Source organism: Triticum urartu, chromosome 6A (assembly GCF_056163025.1).
Source record: "Triticum urartu cultivar PI428250 chromosome 6A, HENAU_Tu73, whole genome shotgun sequence".
NCBI lineage: Eukaryota > Viridiplantae > Streptophyta > Magnoliopsida > Poales > Poaceae > Triticum > Triticum urartu.
In genome coordinates, this window is record NC_141878.1 from 22,036,257 (window position 1) to 22,056,830 (window position 20,574).

Here is a 20,574-nt window from a genome sequence, read left to right on the forward strand (position 1 = left end):
TTGTGCAGTTCGCTGAAGAAAGATGCATCGGCACTCTGTGCACCCAGGTAACTGTCAAGTTTCAGAGAGCTCTGAATATTGTGGCTTGAGAATAGACTTAGACTTATTCTGCATTGATATATTAGTCAAGAGTATTGAAAACATTCTTCGTCCTTGTTTTCATTTTTGCTCTTTGGCCATAAATCAGATGTCATATTAACTTTTTTTTACAATATTTTGTGCTACCATTCCCATTACGTGTCACTAAATTATCCTTAGTTAAGACCACTCCTCTACACAGGCCCAAAAGAATATCTTAACCCTTAGCGGGACTTTCAACTTCGAAATGAATTTTCTATGGAAAACATGATTGTCATTTACCATGTCCGCATACATGGACTTCAACAAAAACATCCCGGAAGTATGAAGTTGCCGCTGGAAAGCATCCGTCTCCTGAAACAAACTAACATCAACAAGCGACTGGACCATGTGTAACCAATCAGTTCCCTTATCACCTGATAAGAGTCTGATGAGAAGTATCATGTTTCCATTGCACAATGTTATATAGAGAAGGGCACTGTTGGCTAACCTAGTGCTCGTCCATCAGCAACTAAGTATGAGCCCTTACTAAGAAAAAGTCTTCCTTGACTTTTAATAGACCCTTCGAGAATGGTGAATTTGTTGGTTTTATTGTCACTTGAGACACTTTCTGAATGCAGATATTTGTTGAGCAACTCCTGCCAGACTACATTTTCATTTATAAGGTTGAACAACCATTTGTTGACAAACATTTATTTTGGATTCCAGATCCACTCGAGATCACCATGGTCTTTGGTCTGCAAATAATGCCTCACTTGGTTAATCGATATTTCTTCTTATGTTCATCACGTAGCCAGAGAAAACGAAATCTGTAATAGTCGAATCTGTTCACCCCATTAGGTATTTCAAAGGGCAAAACATTGGTAGGCTGGTGAGCACTGCTTTGATGTCTTCTATCCTTTTTTCACTTCTTATTCGAGAATTTCCAGAAATTAACAGGGGTACCAAGGTAACGGAATGGGAAAAATCATGACTTGCACCCAAATAACTCCTTATATTTGTCCTCAACCTCCTTAGCCTGACCGAAGCAAAATATCTCACTTTTATGAAAAAAATATTTTTTTAGACCAAAAGGTTGCTCAAAATGCATAAAACGAATTTCACATTCGCTGCTTTCTTCATGTCGGGTTCCATGAATAGAAAAGTGTCATCGACACACTGAAGAATGGTTATACCACCATCTAGGAGATGTGTAAGTCTACTAAGTTGCCCATCTCTATTAGCCTGTGTGCAATGAGGATAGCTAACATGTTAGCGACAAGGTTGAAAATGATGGGAGACATTGGATCGCACTGCCTCAGACCCTTCCTAGTCTGAAAGCAACGACCAATATCATCATTGACTTTAATCACCAATTCGCCATGTTACCGCTTATGAGGAACCTAGCAATCAAGTCGCACCATTGTGGCGCGAAACCTTCCATGCAAAGAGTCTACCGAATCCAGATATGAAACATCATCATTACCACAAGCCTACGCTTAGTTAAGGAACAAATGCACAAACGAACAACTGCGAGTATTGCGAAACCTTTCATGCGAAGAGTGTATCGAATTAATCCATACATGGAACATCATCATTACCACAAGCCTACGCTCAGTTAAGGAACAAATGCTCGGAAGGAACAACTGTGAATATTATGTAGCTACAATATTCCATGCAACTCTCATCATTCACTTTTAGGACTATAAAATAAACTATTGATTGCGGCTTTGACTCGCCATAACAAGTAATAAATTTATTTCTCAAAACATAACACAGTAGTTCTGCCTCTGATATAGCATGCTGCCGAGGCACAGGAATGCATAGCACTTGTCCTAAATTAGAATCCATAACCTGTACAAAAAATTAAAACAAGTTAGAAAGACCATATTGATTCCTGAGTAAGAAATAGCAGACGATGATGAGCAGATTGTCTCTGTATACCTGAACCGCACATCGGGTTCACAACAGGTGCACACTTAGGCGCCCTTATGTCGACGACAACAGCGTCAGAGGTGATGAAAGTTTTCGCCACCGATGCAGCATGCTCCAAGCAACACCTCACCACCTGTTTATGCAAAATCCAGTTAATTTTTGTTTGAGCTTGATGCTTATGCACAGAAAGGAGGATAAAGAAAATAGTTGGATGCAAATAAGGAGGTACATAGAATCCCCCTTAGAAAGGTATCATCAAACTGGTCACCCCTTCAAAGTTTATGGGTTCCATGCTTATTGTTTCAGCATAGTTACAAATGCAATTATATGTCAGTTAGGATAAACACCCAATCGCCATTTCCCGACAAAACATAATGGACTCTAGGATTTTTCAGGTACATTATCTTGAAAAAAGTGTACCATAGCATCCTCATATGAGAGCATCGGTTATATGACGTGGTCAAAGAGAACATTGCTTCTGCAAGCACATACCTTGGTTGGATCAATAATACCAGCAGCCATCAAATCCTCGTACTTTCCTGTAGCGGCATTGTAACCATAGCTGGAGTTGTCAATGGCAAGGACCTGAATGCTCCAAATTGGTTATGCTCAAGTTTTTGAATATCAAATTCATATTTGAAAACAAATTTGAGTTCCAAACCTTCTCAATAACTACGCTGCCATTAATGCCAGCATTTTTTGCAATCAGTTTAAGTGGATAACTTAAGGACTTCCTCACAATTTCAGCCCCAACCTTGAAAATACGAAGAGGTGATTAGTTCAGTGCGAGGGAAGAAAACAACGCCTTGAACTAAATACAGAATTCTGTTACTGAAACCTTGCGAAAGAGGATCCCATTAACTTTTTCATACCTTCTGTTCATCATTCTCAAGGGTTTGTTTAATAGCATCAACTTTTGATGCAAGTCTTATGAGGGTACAACCACCACCAACGACAATACCTTCCTCAACAGCCGCCTGCCCACAAAGAAAGGTAGTCAATTAACAAAGAAATGAGTACATATAGGTTTTGTTGTAAAACTAAAATCAACACAACTCTAGAATGCACTAGAAGGCCCTCTGAATGATATCAAAGGTACACAAATCCTAAAAACCAATTGGAATTTAACCAGGAGAAAACATTACCTTTGTTGCATTCAGCGCATCTTCGACCCTCAGTTTCTTTTCCTTTAGCTCGGTTTCAGTCTGTGCTCCTACCTACAAACCAAGATGTATTATGTCATAGCTATTATTTCTTCTAATGCAACCTAAAAAGTGCACTACTGGGTGTATTTCTGGAATTGTTGCCTAGTATATCAATAGATATCTCAGCATGAACATCGGCTGTACCTGAATGATAGCAACACCACCATATAATTTGGCTATCCTCTCTTTTAGCTTTTCTTTTTCATATTCATGTTCAGTAGCCTGAAAAAAAAAAGTTTCGGAACGAAATTTTAGTCAGGGTATTTTCATCCACACTTAAGTGAGACACACACTTGCGCGGGACAAGCTAATTGAACTATATATGCTGGAAATATGGAGCATCCAATAAGTTCACAATATACTGACCTCAATCTGGTTCTTGATTTGTGTCACCCTTTTGATTACTTCCTCTTGTGTAGTACCATCTCCAATTATTGTTGTTGAATCTTTAGTAATTACAACCTTGGCAGCAGTTCCTAGGACAGTTTTGTCTGCTTTATGCAGGGGTACTCCAAATTCGTCTCTGATGACAGTGCCTACATGAAGATTGACTGTTATAACTGAACAAATATCACAACGGGATGCATCGTATCACACCAAACATCAAACCCACCTCCTGTCAGAGTGGCGATGTCATCGAGGTATTGACTCCTGCGCTCCCCGAAACCAGGGGCTCTTATAGCAGCAATCTGTAGTGAGCCTCTAAGCCTGTTGAGCACGAGGGCTGCAAGGGCTTCCTGCTCAATGTCCTCTGCAATTATTAAAACTGGATATCCACTCGTAATAGCGTCCTCTACAATAGTGATAAGATCTTTGGCGCTGTTAATTTTCTTGTCCACAAGAAGGAGCTGAGCAATATTATAAATATATCAGCTTAAGATTACATAACTCATGGAGATTGTGCTAACTGAAATAAGTAGACGAACTGCCAAGACAATGTGTGACAGACCTTGCAATTGTTATACTCCACTGTCATTCTTTCACCGTCGGTCACAAAGTAGGGAGAAATATAGCCGCGGTCGAATCGCATCCCTTCGACCACATAGAGGCTGTTTTCAGAACTCTTTCCTTCTTCGAGCGTGACTACCCCATGTCGCCCAACCTTGCTCACAGCGTCAGCTATCATGTTGCCAATTGCATAATCATTTCCAGCACTTACAGCAGCAACATCGACAAGTTCGCTATCTTTAACCTGCAGTATTTAATGCAAATTGGCAAATTTGAATTTCAAATAGAGGGTACTCCCGTTGAAAATTAATATATGAGATTCAAATGAGGATTAGGGCTCCTGAAAATGATAACAATGGGTTAATACTCATGAATGGTAGTTAGGGCCTAGGGGTGAGTCATCGGTTCCGTTAATAATTAGCATAGGGAGCAGAAGTTACTATAATCCGATGCATTTTCTTGTTGCATTACAAGATCGGCCGAGTATTTATCATAGATTGATAGAGGAAATGTGATATAGAATTCAGAATGAATGTATTTCTGGAACTGAACAATAGATTAGCAAATCTAAACCTCCTTGGACATCTTCTGGAGCTCATAGACTAGTGCTTTGGCTGTTTTCTCGATACCACGGGCAATCTGTACTGGATTAGCACCAGCACCTACAATCTGGAGAAAGTAAGCAAATCTAACATTATTTACCGAATCGAATATATAAAATAATTATGCTATAAAAGACAAGACACAAGACGTTTGTATTGGTGTACCTTAACACCCTCGGTGATCATCCCTTGAGCAAGGATGACCGATGTGGTTGTGCCATCACCAGCCAAGTCATTTGTCTTAGCAGCAGCTTGCCTAACCAATTTAGCTCCAATATTTTCTACAGGGTCTTCGAGCTCAACCTGGTCGATAGCCAACAACGACAAAAGTTCATAGCACGGATTCAACTTATATTAGGATTGCATGGTATGAGTAAACCGTAATGACACGTACCTCTTTCGCTACCGTAACACCATCATTAACAATTCTAGGTGGCCCGTACTTATTCTCAAGGACAACATTCCGTCCTTTTGGACCAAGAGTAACTCCAACCAGGTTTGCCAGCTTATTCACTCCATTCTGATAAGGAAATATGCAATCAGAAATTTGCATCTAAAACCAAAAAGACAGAACGACATAGACGATATATAGTATTATTATTTAACTGAGGGTGATTAGATTGTACAACTCACCTGCAGCTTCCTCATAGCCAACCCATCCTTGTTGAAATACAGTTCCTTTGCGGCATTTACTCTGAAATTGCACCTTCTCCTAGGCCTGATTTCCTGGGCAAGTGAAACAAATGTGGGCGAAACCAGGGAAAGCGTCCTCTTGGAGGAGAATCCGGTAGGAGCGGCGGCATTGAGTCCGCATGTGGAGATGCCACAAAATGGTGAAGCCATAATCTCTATCACTGTCATAATAGTTTAAAAAATTTATGTCAGAATGGTGAACATCACAATAGCAGGGAGAGGGAACGAGGGAGTGGTCGGATTGATCTATACCTGGTTACTCCAATCTCGTCTTGTGCTCCACCTTCCTTGTGGGTTTAGTGGAGGTTTCTTTGGTTTGTGGTTTAACTCATCATCCTTCTCCTCTCTTAAATAGGCAACGGAGCAAAGGAGGCAAAGATTGAGAGAGAAATAGGTAAAGGCTGAATGCCGCTGGGCCCTCTGGAGCATGTGGAGTCTTCATTAGGAGTGCACATACAATGGGATGATATATTGGTCTTCTTTCGTTTTAGTGATGATGCCACGTATAGGATGGATGGATGGATGGAGGGAGGGAACGAGGGAACTAAGAGATGATCTCTTAAAACAAATTTTCCGTTCCTTATCCTAGATGTCATCTCTTAGTCATATACTAACGTAAAACATGTTTCTTATTTTCAGCTCTACACTAGATGACAGGGATGATCAACATAAGACTACCTTCTCAACAAGCAAAATCCCTCCTACTCAGCACATTAAGCTCGTGCTCTCTATGTTTGGTAAGCTTAACAAGTGAAAACCTTGCTCACAGTCGCCTGAAGCTTGTTAAGTTGGTGAGCACCCGTGAGCGCTAGTTAACACTTAACGGCACAACCGCAAATATCTAGCAGGAATCCAAATTTTTCAACAATTTGGCCACAAAATTAATTGTTAGATTTTGGGACAAACCATACATTGAACTCCTATGGGCTGGGTTGGGTTGATTAGATGGTGTAACTTAAGATAAGAATATGTGGTGTGTTGCTTTGAAAACTCGTTAAGCTTAGCGAGCTAAAACCAATGATTTGCTTAATTCATTTAGAAGCTAGCTATTGGCTATTGAGCACTCATTAAGCTCACGAGCTGAGAACTTTGTGTCCACCCCTAGTCTATCCACGTTGTACTGGAAGAAAATAGAACTCTCTATCTCTCTCCCTCTCTCCTTGCTTTTTCTTTGCTAGAACTCGCTTCCTCTCCCTTTGCTTGCTAGATGGACAAAGTTACTTGTGGCAAGTTCTTTCTGTCGAGGCAGTGTCTGTTCACCGTGCCGACAAAATCGTGGCCCCTGCTGTAAATACGGCAAGCGTCTACACGTCAAAGGATTTAGGTTGGTTTGGCGAAATCAAGGAGACACATCAGACTGGCATCCCCATTCTGAACTGCCTTCTCATATATTTCATCAAGAGGAGGATACTGCACTGGATGCATGCATGGATTGCAATCGATGAGTATGCGTGAGAGATACTTGTGCACGTGGAGATCATTTCGTATTTCTAAGAGGACCAGAAGATGCAGCTCGGTTTGTTTGCTGAGGAAATATTTGTATGACCCACCGCACAGAACAGAACTGTGATCTATCTAGCTTGCTCGCGGTCCACATATGTACATGTGTGTACGTAGCTTTTTTTCCTTATTAAGACAGTCTTTTCTTTTGTCTTATCAACCATAGCTTTCTTCTCTTTGAACCCAAAGGTGCACATAGATAGATATAGAACATAGAATGCCGGGCATTGGATGCTTTCCTGCCGGAACGAGCAAAGCTACTACTCCCAAAAGCGCATAACAGAACAGTGACCTATCTTTCTAGCTAGACCATAGCTTTGTCGGTCCATATATGTGTGCAGGTATTGGGCAGATTTGGGAGGAAGGAATCACTGATGAACTGGTACGGACGGATCACATGTGATCTTCATTGATTTGGAGTATGAATTTTTCCTGCAACACTAGTATTCACCCCTTTGATTCACGAGAATAGATAGACTGAAAACTAGATGTTATTTTTTTCCCTTCTGTCTTATCTCCAGTGGAGAAGTACAGGAATTAATGAAAGAAAATCCACCCAGTCGTCATTTTTGGAATTCTTGTGCACTCGAGTCAAGCAAATAATTGCAGCAAAAACGGAGTTTTGAGCTGATAATGGACATCTTTACCATTCTTGTGGTATCTCTTTTCCTGCAAATTAAGCGTCCTAATTTTCCAGAGTTCCTTTTTTTAATCGTCTGTTTCATACATGTACTCATGTCCCATTGCTACGTTTCTTTTTTCAGTTCCTCCATTTTTTTCCTATACCGTGAATCAAATAAGCCGCAGTGTTCCCGATATGATGCATTCTAGCTAGAAGTTAGCTAGTTAGGTTTCGATCATATTCGCTGTGATGTTCTTAATGGCTTAGAATAGTCTAAAGAAAAGAATGATTGGACTGTTGGGGATGGTTCACGCCACTCGTTTGTATAACTATTGTTTTTTCATTAATGACTACAAGATCAAACCTAGTAGTAGAAGAGGGTCTCATAAATAATGTTCAACAAATTGGGATTCATTTAGCCTTTAATCTTCCGTTTGAACATTTCCATAATTCTTCTAGTCTCTCTAATAGGTGCAACAAGAATTAAAATTAAAAAATAAAATCTAACCACAAGGCTTTTTTACATTGAAGTATATATTTTTGGGAACTGCCAGTCAAAAAGGAAATCACCTTTTCCAAGTTGTATGTGAAAGACATCTATTGCTGCAAATGAATCCTTCCTTTTTCTTAGTATTTATACTTAGGTACTAAAGTTTCAAATTATTTTTACTTCAGTTTGTCTAATGCGGATAAGACAATAATTTGTACACATTTTTATTTATATATTTTAAACTATTTTAATAATATAAAATATATTTTTAAATTTGAATAGAAGGGTTTTCCATGTAAATTATTTTTATATCAAGCATACTCCAATGAAATGCTAATTCGACCTAAATTTTCGATTAACTGCTGACTTTCTTTGCCAGCTCACCCGGCACCCTGTCTCTTCCGGAGGAAACTTGCTTGCATACCTTACTTGACAAACAGCTTCAGTTGTACCTGAAGCAGAAGATTTGATGAGCTGATGCTTGCTCTCTAACTGCTCTTACTAGTTCTTCTTAACCTCTTCGCACGGATGTCAATGCTGTGAGTGCCTGATTCAAGAAGCTGAAAGTCTGAAGTAAACCTGGATTTTCAAACGGGACACCCAAGCTTCTTTACTGAAGAACGTAATAATCTATTGCACGTAGGAAATCTAGGTACTCCCTCTGATCCAAATTAATTAACGCAGCTTTAGTACTCCCTCCGGTCCTTTTTACTTTGCATATTAGAATTTTCTAGAGTCAAATTTCACAAAGTTTAACCGTATTTATATAAAAAAATATCAACATCTACCATGCTAAAGTTATATAATATTAAACTTTAAGTCATGACACATCTAGTGGCCGGTATTGATTTCAGATCGTGAATGTTGGTACTTTTTTCTATAAAGTTGGTCAAACTTTATGAGGATTGACTTCAGTCAAATCTTATATGCAAACTAAAAAGGACTGAAGGGAGTACTACAACTTCACATCTTTCTCTATGTGTGTGCTAGACAGAAAGGTTAACTCAGAACTTAAAGGTATACCAAAGAAACAATCGAGTCTTTTCTAGGGTGATTGCATGCACCGACAGCAGTGCCAAGGAACATGTAAAACGGTTCGACAAAATGGGATCATCGTGATCATAGCTACTACCGTACTACGTACGTAGAGCTCAACGCCAAGCTATAGCTTTTTAAAATACAGTGTCGGCCATTGGGTGCTTTCCTTCCGAAACAAGCAGCGCTGCGACTACTACTGACGTACGTACTCCCAACTCCCAAGAGCACAGAACGGAAAGGGAGAAGACCGAAAATGCTAAACTTACGAAAGTTCCTACGTAACGTTCTACGTCAATCTCTCCACCGCCCCCTGAATTCAACAGGGTGGGGCCCCTTTCCTTGATTTTATCCAACCAAAACCTTCCACCTAAGCCTATACGTAAATTCCGTAGCATGTTTTTCATAGGTGTAGCATTGCGCAGAAATTCACATTTGCCCAAGCTCAGTTGCACCCGATGAATAGATAAATTCAAATTAGAAATAAATTCTAAAAATATGAATTATTTATTATTATTTTAAATTTATTATTCATCGGTGGGTGCAGCTAAGATGGGGTTCGAATCGCCCTATCCCAGAACATGTACATTTTTTTCCAGAACACGTACTTTGCAGCGTTCAAACTGCACTTTCTTGTGGGCCTCATTTTCCGAAGAATGCTACTATGTGCGTGGTAGGCAGCAGAGACCTCTTAATCAGTGCCAACTAAACTCTCTGTAGCACCCACAAGTCCCCTCACGAGTCACGACCCAACGCTCACTCGCCTGTTTTTTCTGTCAATCCCTTGTTTTTTTCTCGGTTTTCTCTTTTTCTACCCCGTTGTTCACTATAAGAACCATCTGCCGGTTTAAATTAGAAAATGTTCATATTTTTAAAAAGTCCACCAGTTTAAAAAAAGTTCATGATTTTTTAAAATGTGAACCTGAAAAAGTTTGTATAAGTGAAAAAACTTCACGGATCTAAAAGAAGTTCATGAATGTTTAAAAAGTTAGAAATTTGAAAAAGGTTCACGAATATTCAAAAGATCATGAATTTGAAAAAAGTTCATGCATTTTGAAAATGTTTGCAAATTTGCAAATTTTGTGAATTTGAAAAGTTCATAAATTCAAAAAAGTTTGTGAATTTGATTTTTTTTTCACAAATTGAAAAAATCATCAATTTGAAAATTGTTCACAAATTTGAAAAAACTTGCGGATTTGAAAAATGTTTGCGAATTTGAAAAATCTTCATGAATCTGAAAAAAGTTCGCTAATTTGATGAAAAACCTTTAGGAATTAAAGAAAGTAAAACAAGAAAAAAGGAACACACAAAAAAGAACAAAACCGTCCTATAAAAACCAGAGAAAACCATCCCTTAAACGGTCCTAGATGTTTTTGGAAGCTTCCCCAAAACAGGATGAGCTTCTCAGAAAAAACAAAATGCTAAAATGGTGGGTGCGCGCTGCATATAGATTTGTCTATATTTGGCACCTTTAAATGCCAAATTTAAATACATTAAAACTGAGCACTAATCAAGCCTTCTCATACTATTAACGTTTTTAACCATTGGATCTACTCTGGTGGGAGTTCTCGGCCGTTAGATGCCGTTCCAATTCCGCCTGGGCTTTTTCCGCAGAGCACCGAGCGCTGCACTTTAGTGGGCCGCTGCTCCGGTACCAAATTCAGACGTATGTCATAAACTTGGGTAAATGGGCTTGGCTCAAGTCATCCGAAAAAGAACAGACCGTACGCACACATCTGTAAAAAAAAATGCGTCGCTCCTCCTTCCGCGTTCAGATCGGTTACCTCTTCTCCTCAGCCGCCGCTCTTCCCCGGCCTACCAGAACCGCTCCAGCTGCCTCCTCCACATGTGCGCTGCTCCTTTATCGGTTGCCAGCTGCGCGGCGGCGCCGTCCGACCTTTATCCTTCCCGGGCCTCCTTCCCGTCGGTGGTGGTGGGCGTTACTGCCGGCTCACCTCCTTCTCCTTTATTTCTTGAGGACTACTGTTTTTTTTTCCGATAAAGGGCGTTTTTATTATCTCAAAAAGTAGCATCAAGAAGATACAAAGCATTATGAGTAACACCCGGCCTCTGCATAATTAAGATGCACACAGCCAATCACCTAAAGTCTGATAAAAAGAAAGGAAAAAAAACGACAAATGGGCGACAGTAGAGTCATATAAACCGACACTATGCCTATGTCGAAAGGGGTGGTGGACCGATCCGAAGATTATGTTGCCACCCATGTTGGGTAAAAACCTCCGTAGCCACCTACTCCAACCGCATACACACCGCCTTGAACAGCGGTTGGTACTCCACTCGTTGTAGCGTAGACCACGTACGAAGCGAGTGCGTACAACGGAAAATAACCTGCAAAGGAGAAGCATTTTTGTTATTGAAAACCAAATCATTTCTACATAGCCAAAGCGACCATAGTAAGGCATACGCTCCCACCCTTATTAGCGTTTTCAACCTATTTGAAATACCATCCAACCAATGACCAAAAATATTGGCGACACTTGTGGGCGGATACAAATTTGACGCTATTTGGATGACTGACCACGTAGAACGTGCAAACTTGCATTGGAAAAAGAGGTGTTTGATTGTCTCTTCATGAGTGCAAAAACAACACATCTTACTCCCTGGCCAGTTGCGCCGTGCGAGGTTGTCTTTGGTTAGAACAACTCCCCTACGAAGATACCACATGAAGATTTTAACTTTTAGTGGAATCTTTGACTTCCAGATTTTCTTGTTATTACTCACTGGTACCTCAGAATGCGTGAGCGCACGATACATAGAGTCTACTGTGAAAGACCCCGATGTAGTAAGGTTCCAGTGAAACACATCCCGACCTTGTGTCAAATTGATCAAATCCAGACAGGATAAAAGATTATGCCATGACGTAAGACGGGGGCCAATCAAATCCCGCCTAAAAGAAATATTGGGCGGCAATGAACTGAGCACCTGCGCAATAGTTTTATTCTTATCGCGAGCAATGTTGTACAAGGCTGGATATTGTTCTCGGAGACTGGCATTGCCTAGCCAGATGTCTTCCCAAAAACGAATCTCCGACCCGTCCTTTATCGCGAAAGACCCAAAGCGAAAGAGATGTTTCTTTGCTGCCATTAGGCCAGCCCAAAAGTGCGAGTCACTAGGTTTCCAATATGCCTGAGACACTGCCTTTTGACCTAGATACTTGTTGCGCAGCATGCTTTGGCGCTCGGGAGAGGCAGGGAGAGGGAGGGGCTGGATGGCGGCGAGGGGCGGGGCTGGTGTGGGCACAGGCGAGTGGAGGCCGCCGGCTTTTATAGCCGGGCCACACCCGTGTGTACGCGTGCGAGGAAGGGGAGGCGTCGGCGCGCCGTCCCGTGACGCGCCGCCCGTGAGGAATCAATGGCAAGGCTGACCGGCGGCAGCCTTGCCATTGATTCCCCGCAGGAACCGAGGTTGTTGGGGGAAGACGAGGCGTCGAGTCGCTGACGCGGCTGGCCCGCATCTTTTTCGCGCCAAAACAGTTCGCCCCGGCGCCCCCGGGCGCCCCCCAGCGCGCCGGGTTCGGCCTGGATCCGACGGCGCTGTTTTCGGCCCAAGCCGGCAAAAAACGGGCTCCTGAGACGTGACTGGTCCGTTTTTTCGACGCCGGCATGAAAAAAATCGTCTGGGAAGACCTTTCTGAGGACGCGGCTGGAGATGCCCTCAGCAGAGAGCTCCCGAACTGCTGGTGCAACCTACAGTCTCTGCGATTCATGCTCCTGTCAAGCAACAGGCTCATCGGGAAGCTCCCGGACTGCTGGTGGAACCTGGAGGCTCTGGAGCTCATGGACCTGTCCGACAACTCCTTCTCAGGTGAATTCCCAGCAGCTAAGGCAAGCCACAACTGCTCTCTCACCTCACTAAGTCTCACCAGAAATTCCTTTGTTGGAGCGATCCCACTCTTTGAGGGCTGTGAATCGCTGGCTATCCTCGACCTCAGCAACAATAGGTTCAACAGCTCAATCCCGCCGCAGCTTGGTGACATCCGCAACCTCTTCAACCTTCAACTCTACAATAACAGCCTCGTCGGTAACATCCCACACCAGCCCTGCAGGCTCCTCTCTATGCAGGCACTAGATTTGTCCAACAATCTACTCACCCGGGAGCTCCCGGACTGCTGGTGCAACTTCCACGCTCTGTTCTTCATGGACCTATCGAACAACCGGTTCACAGGGAAGCTCCCGGAGTTCATGGATCTGTCCAACAACCCCTTCTTAGGTAAAATCCCTGCAGTTGTGGCAAATCAGAACTGCTCTCTTAGCTTGCTTTACCTCGCTGGAAACGGCTTTGTCCGTGGCTTCCCACCGGTCCTAGAGCGCTGCAATTCGTTGTCCACCTTGGACATGGGGAATAACATGTTCTATGGTTCTATCCCTCCATGGATAGGGAGTCACGTCAAATTGTTGAGAATACTTAGCCTTAGATCAAACAATTTCACTGGAGAAATTCCTCCGGAGTTATCACGGTTATCGCAACTTCAACTTCTCGACATGGCAAACAATAGCTTGTCTGGCTCAATTCCTCTTTCCTTCGGCAACTTGACCTCCATGAAATATCCACAAAATCTGTCGACTGTGACTCCACTCACAGACCCGAAATATGATGATAGAATCAACATAATTTGGAAGGGCCAGAAGCAAATATTTCAAAAAGCAGTGTGGTTATTAGCCGGTATCGATTTGTCGGACAATTTATTATCCCAGTGTATCCCCGACGAGCTAACCAACCTTCAGGGCCTCTGGTTTCTGAACCTGTCAAGAAACAATCTGTCATGCGACATTCCTGAAAACATTGGTAGCTTGACTCTTCTCGAGTCCCTTGATCTATCTTCTAATGAACTTGCTGGAGCAATTCCTCCAAGCATTCCAAGCTTATTGGACCTCAGCGCGTTGAATGTCTCAAACAATTATTTGTCGGGCAAGATACCCACAGGAGTCAGATGCAGACCCTTACCGACCCATCCATTTACTTCAATAATTCTGGCCTCTGTGGGTTTCCTCTAGACATTCCATGCACAAATACTTCGCTTGCACCGGACAGTAGAAATGGATGTACTACTGTGTGGTTTGGGGTGCTCTTTACAGTCAAGACCTGGAGATGTGGTTTTCTCTTGTTTGTCGATGGCATGCAATGTAAGTTTACAAAGCAGGTGTCAAATTAGTTGTGTTTTCTACTTTTTCACGCCCATAGAGTGTGTATACAAAGTGTCAACGTGTGTATTCATAGGGCTCCAGGTAGATTTCCAGAAGGTTGGAGGCAGAGGAGATTTCGTTCAATTTAGATATTGTTTATGTAAGACAATATGTTTTGAGGGGAACCGGCACAACCCTCTAGGGATGGCCTATCACACACACACACACACACACACACACACACACACACACACATATATATAATGAAGGGGTACAATGTTACACAATACATAGTACAGATATACGGGAACAATATAGTCTAACACCCTCCCTCAATCTTAGTCACTTCCTAAAGATTCTAGAAGGGTAAGATTGCGCAGACAAGCCTCGAACTGCGGTAGAGGCAATGGCTTGGTGAAGATGTCTGCAAGTTGATCCTTGGAAGAGATGAACTTGATCTATAGTTGCTTCTGAGACACACGTTCCCGTACAAAATGATAGTCAACTTCGATGTGTTTCGTTCGGGCATGAAATACCGTATTGGCAGGCAGGTATGTAGCACCGATGTTGTCACACCAGAGAATAGGAGACTGTGGTTGAGATATACCCAATTCCTGAAGCAAAGACTGTATCCAGATAATTTCTGCACTTGCATTAGCCACAGCCTTATACTCAGCTTCAGTACTGCTACGCGAAATAGTAGCTTGTTTCTGAGCACTCCAGGCGATCAAGATAGAACCAAAGAACACATCATAGCCCCCCGTGGATCGCCTGTCATCCGGATTGCCAGCCCAGTTTGCATCAGAGTATGCCGAGACAATCCCAGAGGAGTTCGGTCGAATGTGCAAACCATAGGACAGCGTGAAGCAAATATAGCGCAAAATGCGCTTAACAACAGACCAATGAGTGTCACGAGGTGCCTGGAGATACTGACACACTCTGTTGACAGCAAAGGAAACATCTGGACGTGTGATCGTCAAGTACTGAAGCCCACCAACAATGCTCCTATACTGTGTTGCGTCAGCAGTAGTCAGAAGCTCACCATCCACAGCAGTGATCTTGTCAATGGTAGACATAGGTTTAGTCGTTGGTTTGCACTTAAGCATCCTAGCCCGCTGCAGCAAATCCAAGGAGTACTTCTTGTGCATCATAACAAGACCATCAGAACCGGAAGTGACTTCCATGCCAAGGAAGTAGTGAAGCTTCCCAAGGTCTTTGAGAGCAAAATCAGCACCAAGAGACCGAACAAGAGCGGTTGCAGCCGACGGAGAGGAACTGACAAGTATAATATCATCCACATAGACCAGGAGATACATAGTGACTTCAGGCCATTGTAGAAGAAATAATGAAGAGTCAGCAGCCGATGATGCAAAATCATGAGCACAAAGAGTTGTCGCAAGACGAGCATGCCAAGCACGAGGAGCCTGTTTCAGATCATAGAGTGCTTTGGTTAGACAACATAGGTAATCAAGACGATCAGGATCTGAAAAACCAGGAGGCTGCCGCATGTAAACCTCCTCCTCCAATACACCAGGGAGGAAAGCATTCTGCACATCAAGCCGACGAAGAGACCATCCCCGAGTAACTGCAAGAAAGAGAAGAAGCCTGATGGTAGTAGGCTTAACCACTGGACTGAAGGTGTCTTCATAGTCAAGACCATAGCGCCGCCGAAAACCTTGGGCAACCAGCCGCGCCTTGTAAAACTCAATAGACCCATCAGAATGCTTCTTCACTTTGAAAACCCATTTAGAGTCAATGACATTAACACAAGGTGGTGGCGGAACAAGAGTCCATATCTTGTTATGAAGAAGAGCATGATACTCCTGTTCCATGGCCTCTCTCCAATGAGGTATACTAAGGGCAGCTTGATACGTACGAGGCTCAGAGGCCGGATCCGCATGAGCAGCAGCCAGGCATGCAGCCAACCAAGCAACAGTACCATCATGACGCTGCTTGGGCTGAAAAATGCCACTGCGGCTCCGCGTATGTGGTCGTCGAGGAACTGCGGGAGCCACAGGGGCCGGAGAGGGCTCAATCGACATGGGACTGGGCGATGGCGACGGAGACGCCTCAGCCAGCAATGGAGACGCCTCAGTCAACACAGGCGAGAGCAAGCTTGAGCCAGGTGAGCTCGGCCCAGGCGAGGCCGGCGTGGCAGACCGAGGTGGCTATGAAGCCGGCGTAGCAGGCCGTGAGGGCGAAACCTGTTGGAAATATGCCCTAGAGGCAATAATAAAAGCATTATTATTATATTTGCTTGTTCATGATAATTGTCTTTTATTCATGCTATAATTGTGTTATCCGGAAATCGTAATACATGTGTGAATAAATAGACACCAACATGTCCCTAGTAAGCCTCTAATTGACTAGCTCGTTGATCAACAGATAGTCATGGTTTCCTGACTATGGACATTGGATGTCATTGATAATGAGATCACATCATTAGGAGAATGATGTGATGGACAAGACCCAATCCTAAACATAGCACAAGATCGTATAGTTCGTTTGCTAGAGTTTTTTTTCCTAATGTCAAGTATTTTTTCCTTAGACCATGAGATCGTGTAACTCCCGGATACCGTAGGAGTGCTTTGGGTGTACCAAACGTCACAACGTAACTGGGTGACTATAAAGGTATAATACGGGTATCTCCAAAAGTGTCTGTTGGGTTGACACAGATCAAGACTGGGATTTGTCACTCCGTATGACGGAGAGGTATCTCTGGGCCCACTCGGTAATGCATCATCACAATGAGCTCAAAGTGACCAAGTGTCTGGTCACGGGATCATGCATTACGGCACGAGTAAAGTGACTTGCCGGTAACGAGACTGAACGAGGTATTGGGATACCGACGATCGAATCTCGGGCAAGTAACGTACTGATTGACAAAGGGAATTGTATACGGGGTTGCTTGAATCCTCGACATCGTGGTTCATCCGATGAGATCATCGACTAGCATGTGGGAGCCAACATGGGTATCCAGATCCCGCTGTTGGTTATTGACCGGAGAGCAATCTCGGTCATGTCTACATGTCTCCCGAACCCGTAGGGTCTACACACTTAAGGTTCGGTGACGCTAGGGTTGTAGGATATGAATATGCAGTAACCCGAAAGTTGTTCGGAGTCCCGGATGAGATCCCGGACGTTAGAGGAGTTCCGAAATGGTCTGGAGGTGAAGAATTATATATAGGAAGTGCAGTTTTGGCCATCGGGAGAATTTCAGGGGTCACCGGTATTATACCGGGACCACCGGAAGGGTCCTGGGGGCCCACCGGGTGGGGCCACCCATCCCGGAGGGCCCCATGGGCTGAAGTGCGAGGGGGAACCAGCCCATAGTGGGCTGGTGCGCCCCCTTGGCCCACACCCTTGCGCCTAGGGTTGAAACCCTAGGGTGGGGGGGGGGCGCCCACTTGCCTTGGGGGGTACTCCACCCCCCTTGACCGCCGCCCCTTGGGAGATGGGATCTCCAGGGCCGGCGCCCCCCTGGGGGCCTATATAAAGGGAGGGGAGGGGAGGGCAGCCACACCCTGAACCCCTGGCGCCTCCCTCCTCCCCTGCTACACCTCTCTCTGTCTCCGTAGAGCTCGGCGAAGCCCTGTCGGAGTACTGCTTCTCCATCACCACCACGCCGTCGTGCTGCTGCTGGAGCCATCTTCCTCAACCTCTCCTTCCCCTTGCTGGATCAAGAAGGAGGAGACGTCACGCTGACCGTACATGTGTTGAACGCGGAGGTGCCGTCCGTTCGGCGCTAGGATCTCCGGTGATTTGGATCACGTCGAGTACGACTCCCTCATCCCCGTTCTTTGAACGCTTCCGCTTGCGATCTACAAGGTATGTAGATGCATCCGATCACTCGTTGCTAGATGAACTCATAGATGGATCTTGGTGAAACCGTAGGAAAATTTTTGTTTTCTGCAACGTTCCCCAACAGTGGCATCATGAGCTAGGTCTATGCGTAGTTCTCTTTGCACGAGTAGAACACAATTTGTTGTGGGCGTAGATATTGTCAACTTTCTTGCCGCTACTAGACTTATTTTGCTTCAGCGGTATTGTGGGATGAAGCGGCCCGGACCAACCTTACACGTACACTTACGTGAGACCGGTTCCACCGACTAACATGCACTAGTTGCATAAGGTGGCTGGCGGGTGTCTGTCTCTCCCACTTTAGTTGGAGCGGATTCGATGAAAAGGGTCCTTATGAAGGGTAAATAGAAGTTGACAAATCACGTTGTGGCTTTCACGTAGGTAAGAAAACGTTCTTGCTAGAACCCTATTGCAGCCACGTAAAACTTGCAACAACAATTAGAGGACGTCTAACTTGTTTTTGCAGCAAGTGTTTTGTGATATGATATGGCCAAAGTTGTGATGAATGATGAATGATATATATGTGATGTATGAGTTATTCATGCTATTGTAATAGGAATCACGACTTGCATGTCGATGAGTATGACAACCGGCAGGAGCCATAGGAGTTGTCTTTAATTTTTGTATGACCTGCGTGTCATTGAGAAACGCCATGTAAATTACTTTACTTTATTGCTAAACGTGTTAGCCATAGTAGTAGAAGTAATAGTTGGCGAGCAACTTCATGGAGACACGATGATGGAGATCATGGTGTCATGCCGGTGACAAGATGATCATGGAGCCCCAAGATGGAGATCAAAGGAGCTATGTGATATTGGCCATATCATGTCACCATTATTATTTGATTGCATGTGATGTTTATCATGTTTTTGCATCTTGTTTACTTAGAACGACGGTAGTAAATAAGATGATCCCTCATAATAATTTCAAGAAAGTGTTCCCCTAACTGTGCACCGTTGCGACAATTTGTTGTTACGAAGCACCACGTGATGATCGGGTGTGAAAGATTCCAACGTTCACATACAACGGGTGTAAGACAGATTTACACATGCAAACACTTAGGTTGACTTGACGAGCCTAGCATGTACAGACATGGCCTCGGAACACAGAAGACCGAAAGGTTGAGCATGAGTCGTATAGAAGATACGATCAACATGAAGATGTTCACCGACGTCGACTAGTCCGTCTCACGTGATGATCGGACACGGCCTAGTTAACTCGGATCATGTTATACTTAGATGACTGGAGGGATGTCTATCTGAGTGGGAGTTCATTGAATAATTTGATTAGATGAACTTAATTATCATGAACTTAGTCTAAAATATTTACAATATGTCTTGTAGATCAAATGGCCAACGTTGTCCTCAACTTCAACGCGTTCCTAGAGAAAACCAAGCTGAAAGACGATGGTAGCAACTATACGGACTGGGTCCGGAACCTGAGGATCATCCTCATAGCTGCCAAGAAAGATTATGTCCTACAAGCACCGCTAGGTGAAGCACCCGTTCTCCCTGCAGAACAAGACGTTATGAACGCTTGGCAGACACATTCCGATGATTACTCCCTCGTTCAGTGTGGCATGCTTTACAGCTTAGAAGCGGGGCTCCAAAAGCGTTTTGAGAGACACGGAGCATATGAGATGTTCGAAGAGCTGAAAATGGTTTTTCAAGCTCATGCCCGGGTCGAGAGATATGAAGTATCCGACAAGTTCTTCACCTGTAAGATGGAGGAAAACAGTTCTGTCAGTGAGCACATACTCACTATGTCTGGGTTGCATAACCGCTTGACTCAGCTGGGAGTTAATCTCCCGGATGACGCGGTCATTGACAGAATCCTTCAGTCGCTTCCACCGAGCTACAAGAGCTTTGTGATGAACTTCAATATGCAGGGGATGGAAAAGACCATTCCTGAAGTATTTGCAATGCTGAAATCAGCAGAGGTAGAAGTCAAAAAGGAACATCAAGTGTTGATGGTGAATAAAACCACTAAGTTCAAGAAAGGCAAGGGTAAGAAAAACTTCAAGAAGGACGGCAAGGGAGTTGCCGCGCCCGGCAAGCAAGCTGCTGGGAAGAAGCCAAAGAATGGACCCAAGCCTGAGACTGAGTGTTTTTATTACAAGGGAAGTGGTCACTGGAAGCGGAATTGCCTCAAATACTTAGCGGACAAGAAGGCCGGCATCACGAAAGGTATATGTGATATACATGTAATTGATGTGTACCTTACCAGTACTCGTAGTAGCTCTTGGGTATTCGATACCGGTGCAGTTGCTCACATTTGTAACTCAAAGCAGGAGCTGCGGAATAAGCGGAGACTGGCGAAGGACGAGGTGACGATGCGCGTCGGGAATGGTTCCAAGGTCGATGTGATCGCCGTCGGCACGCTGCTGTTGGGGAACGTAGTAATTTCAAAAAAATTCCTACGCACACGCAAGATCATGGTGATGCATAGCAACGAGAGGGGAGAGTGTTGTCTACGTACCCTC

The 20,574-nt window shown here is 43.8% G+C and overlaps 1 protein-coding gene and 1 pseudogene across 1 annotated transcript; one reads left to right on the top strand and one right to left on the bottom strand.

The window, feature by feature from the left end:
• Positions 1–1,622: 1,622 nt before the first annotated feature.
• Positions 1,623–5,849, bottom strand: LOC125516732 (ruBisCO large subunit-binding protein subunit beta, chloroplastic). The gene is made up of 15 exons (XM_048682061.2): positions 5,693–5,849; positions 5,381–5,601; positions 5,142–5,267; positions 4,913–5,050; positions 4,719–4,814; positions 4,147–4,389; positions 3,811–4,045; positions 3,564–3,733; positions 3,342–3,419; positions 3,138–3,209; positions 2,865–2,969; positions 2,654–2,746; positions 2,485–2,577; positions 2,002–2,125; positions 1,623–1,911 (listed from the first exon to the last, which is right to left on the bottom strand). The coding sequence occupies exons 2-15, from the start codon at positions 5,588–5,590 to the stop codon at positions 1,898–1,900; spliced, it is 1,797 nt and encodes a 598-aa protein (XP_048538018.2). The 5' UTR covers positions 5,591–5,601; positions 5,693–5,849; the 3' UTR covers positions 1,623–1,897.
• A 6,861-nt stretch (positions 5,850–12,710) lies between these two features.
• On the top strand, positions 12,711–14,260 carry LOC147963394 (uncharacterized; annotated as a pseudogene).
• The last annotated feature ends 6,314 nt before the right edge of the window (positions 14,261–20,574 follow it).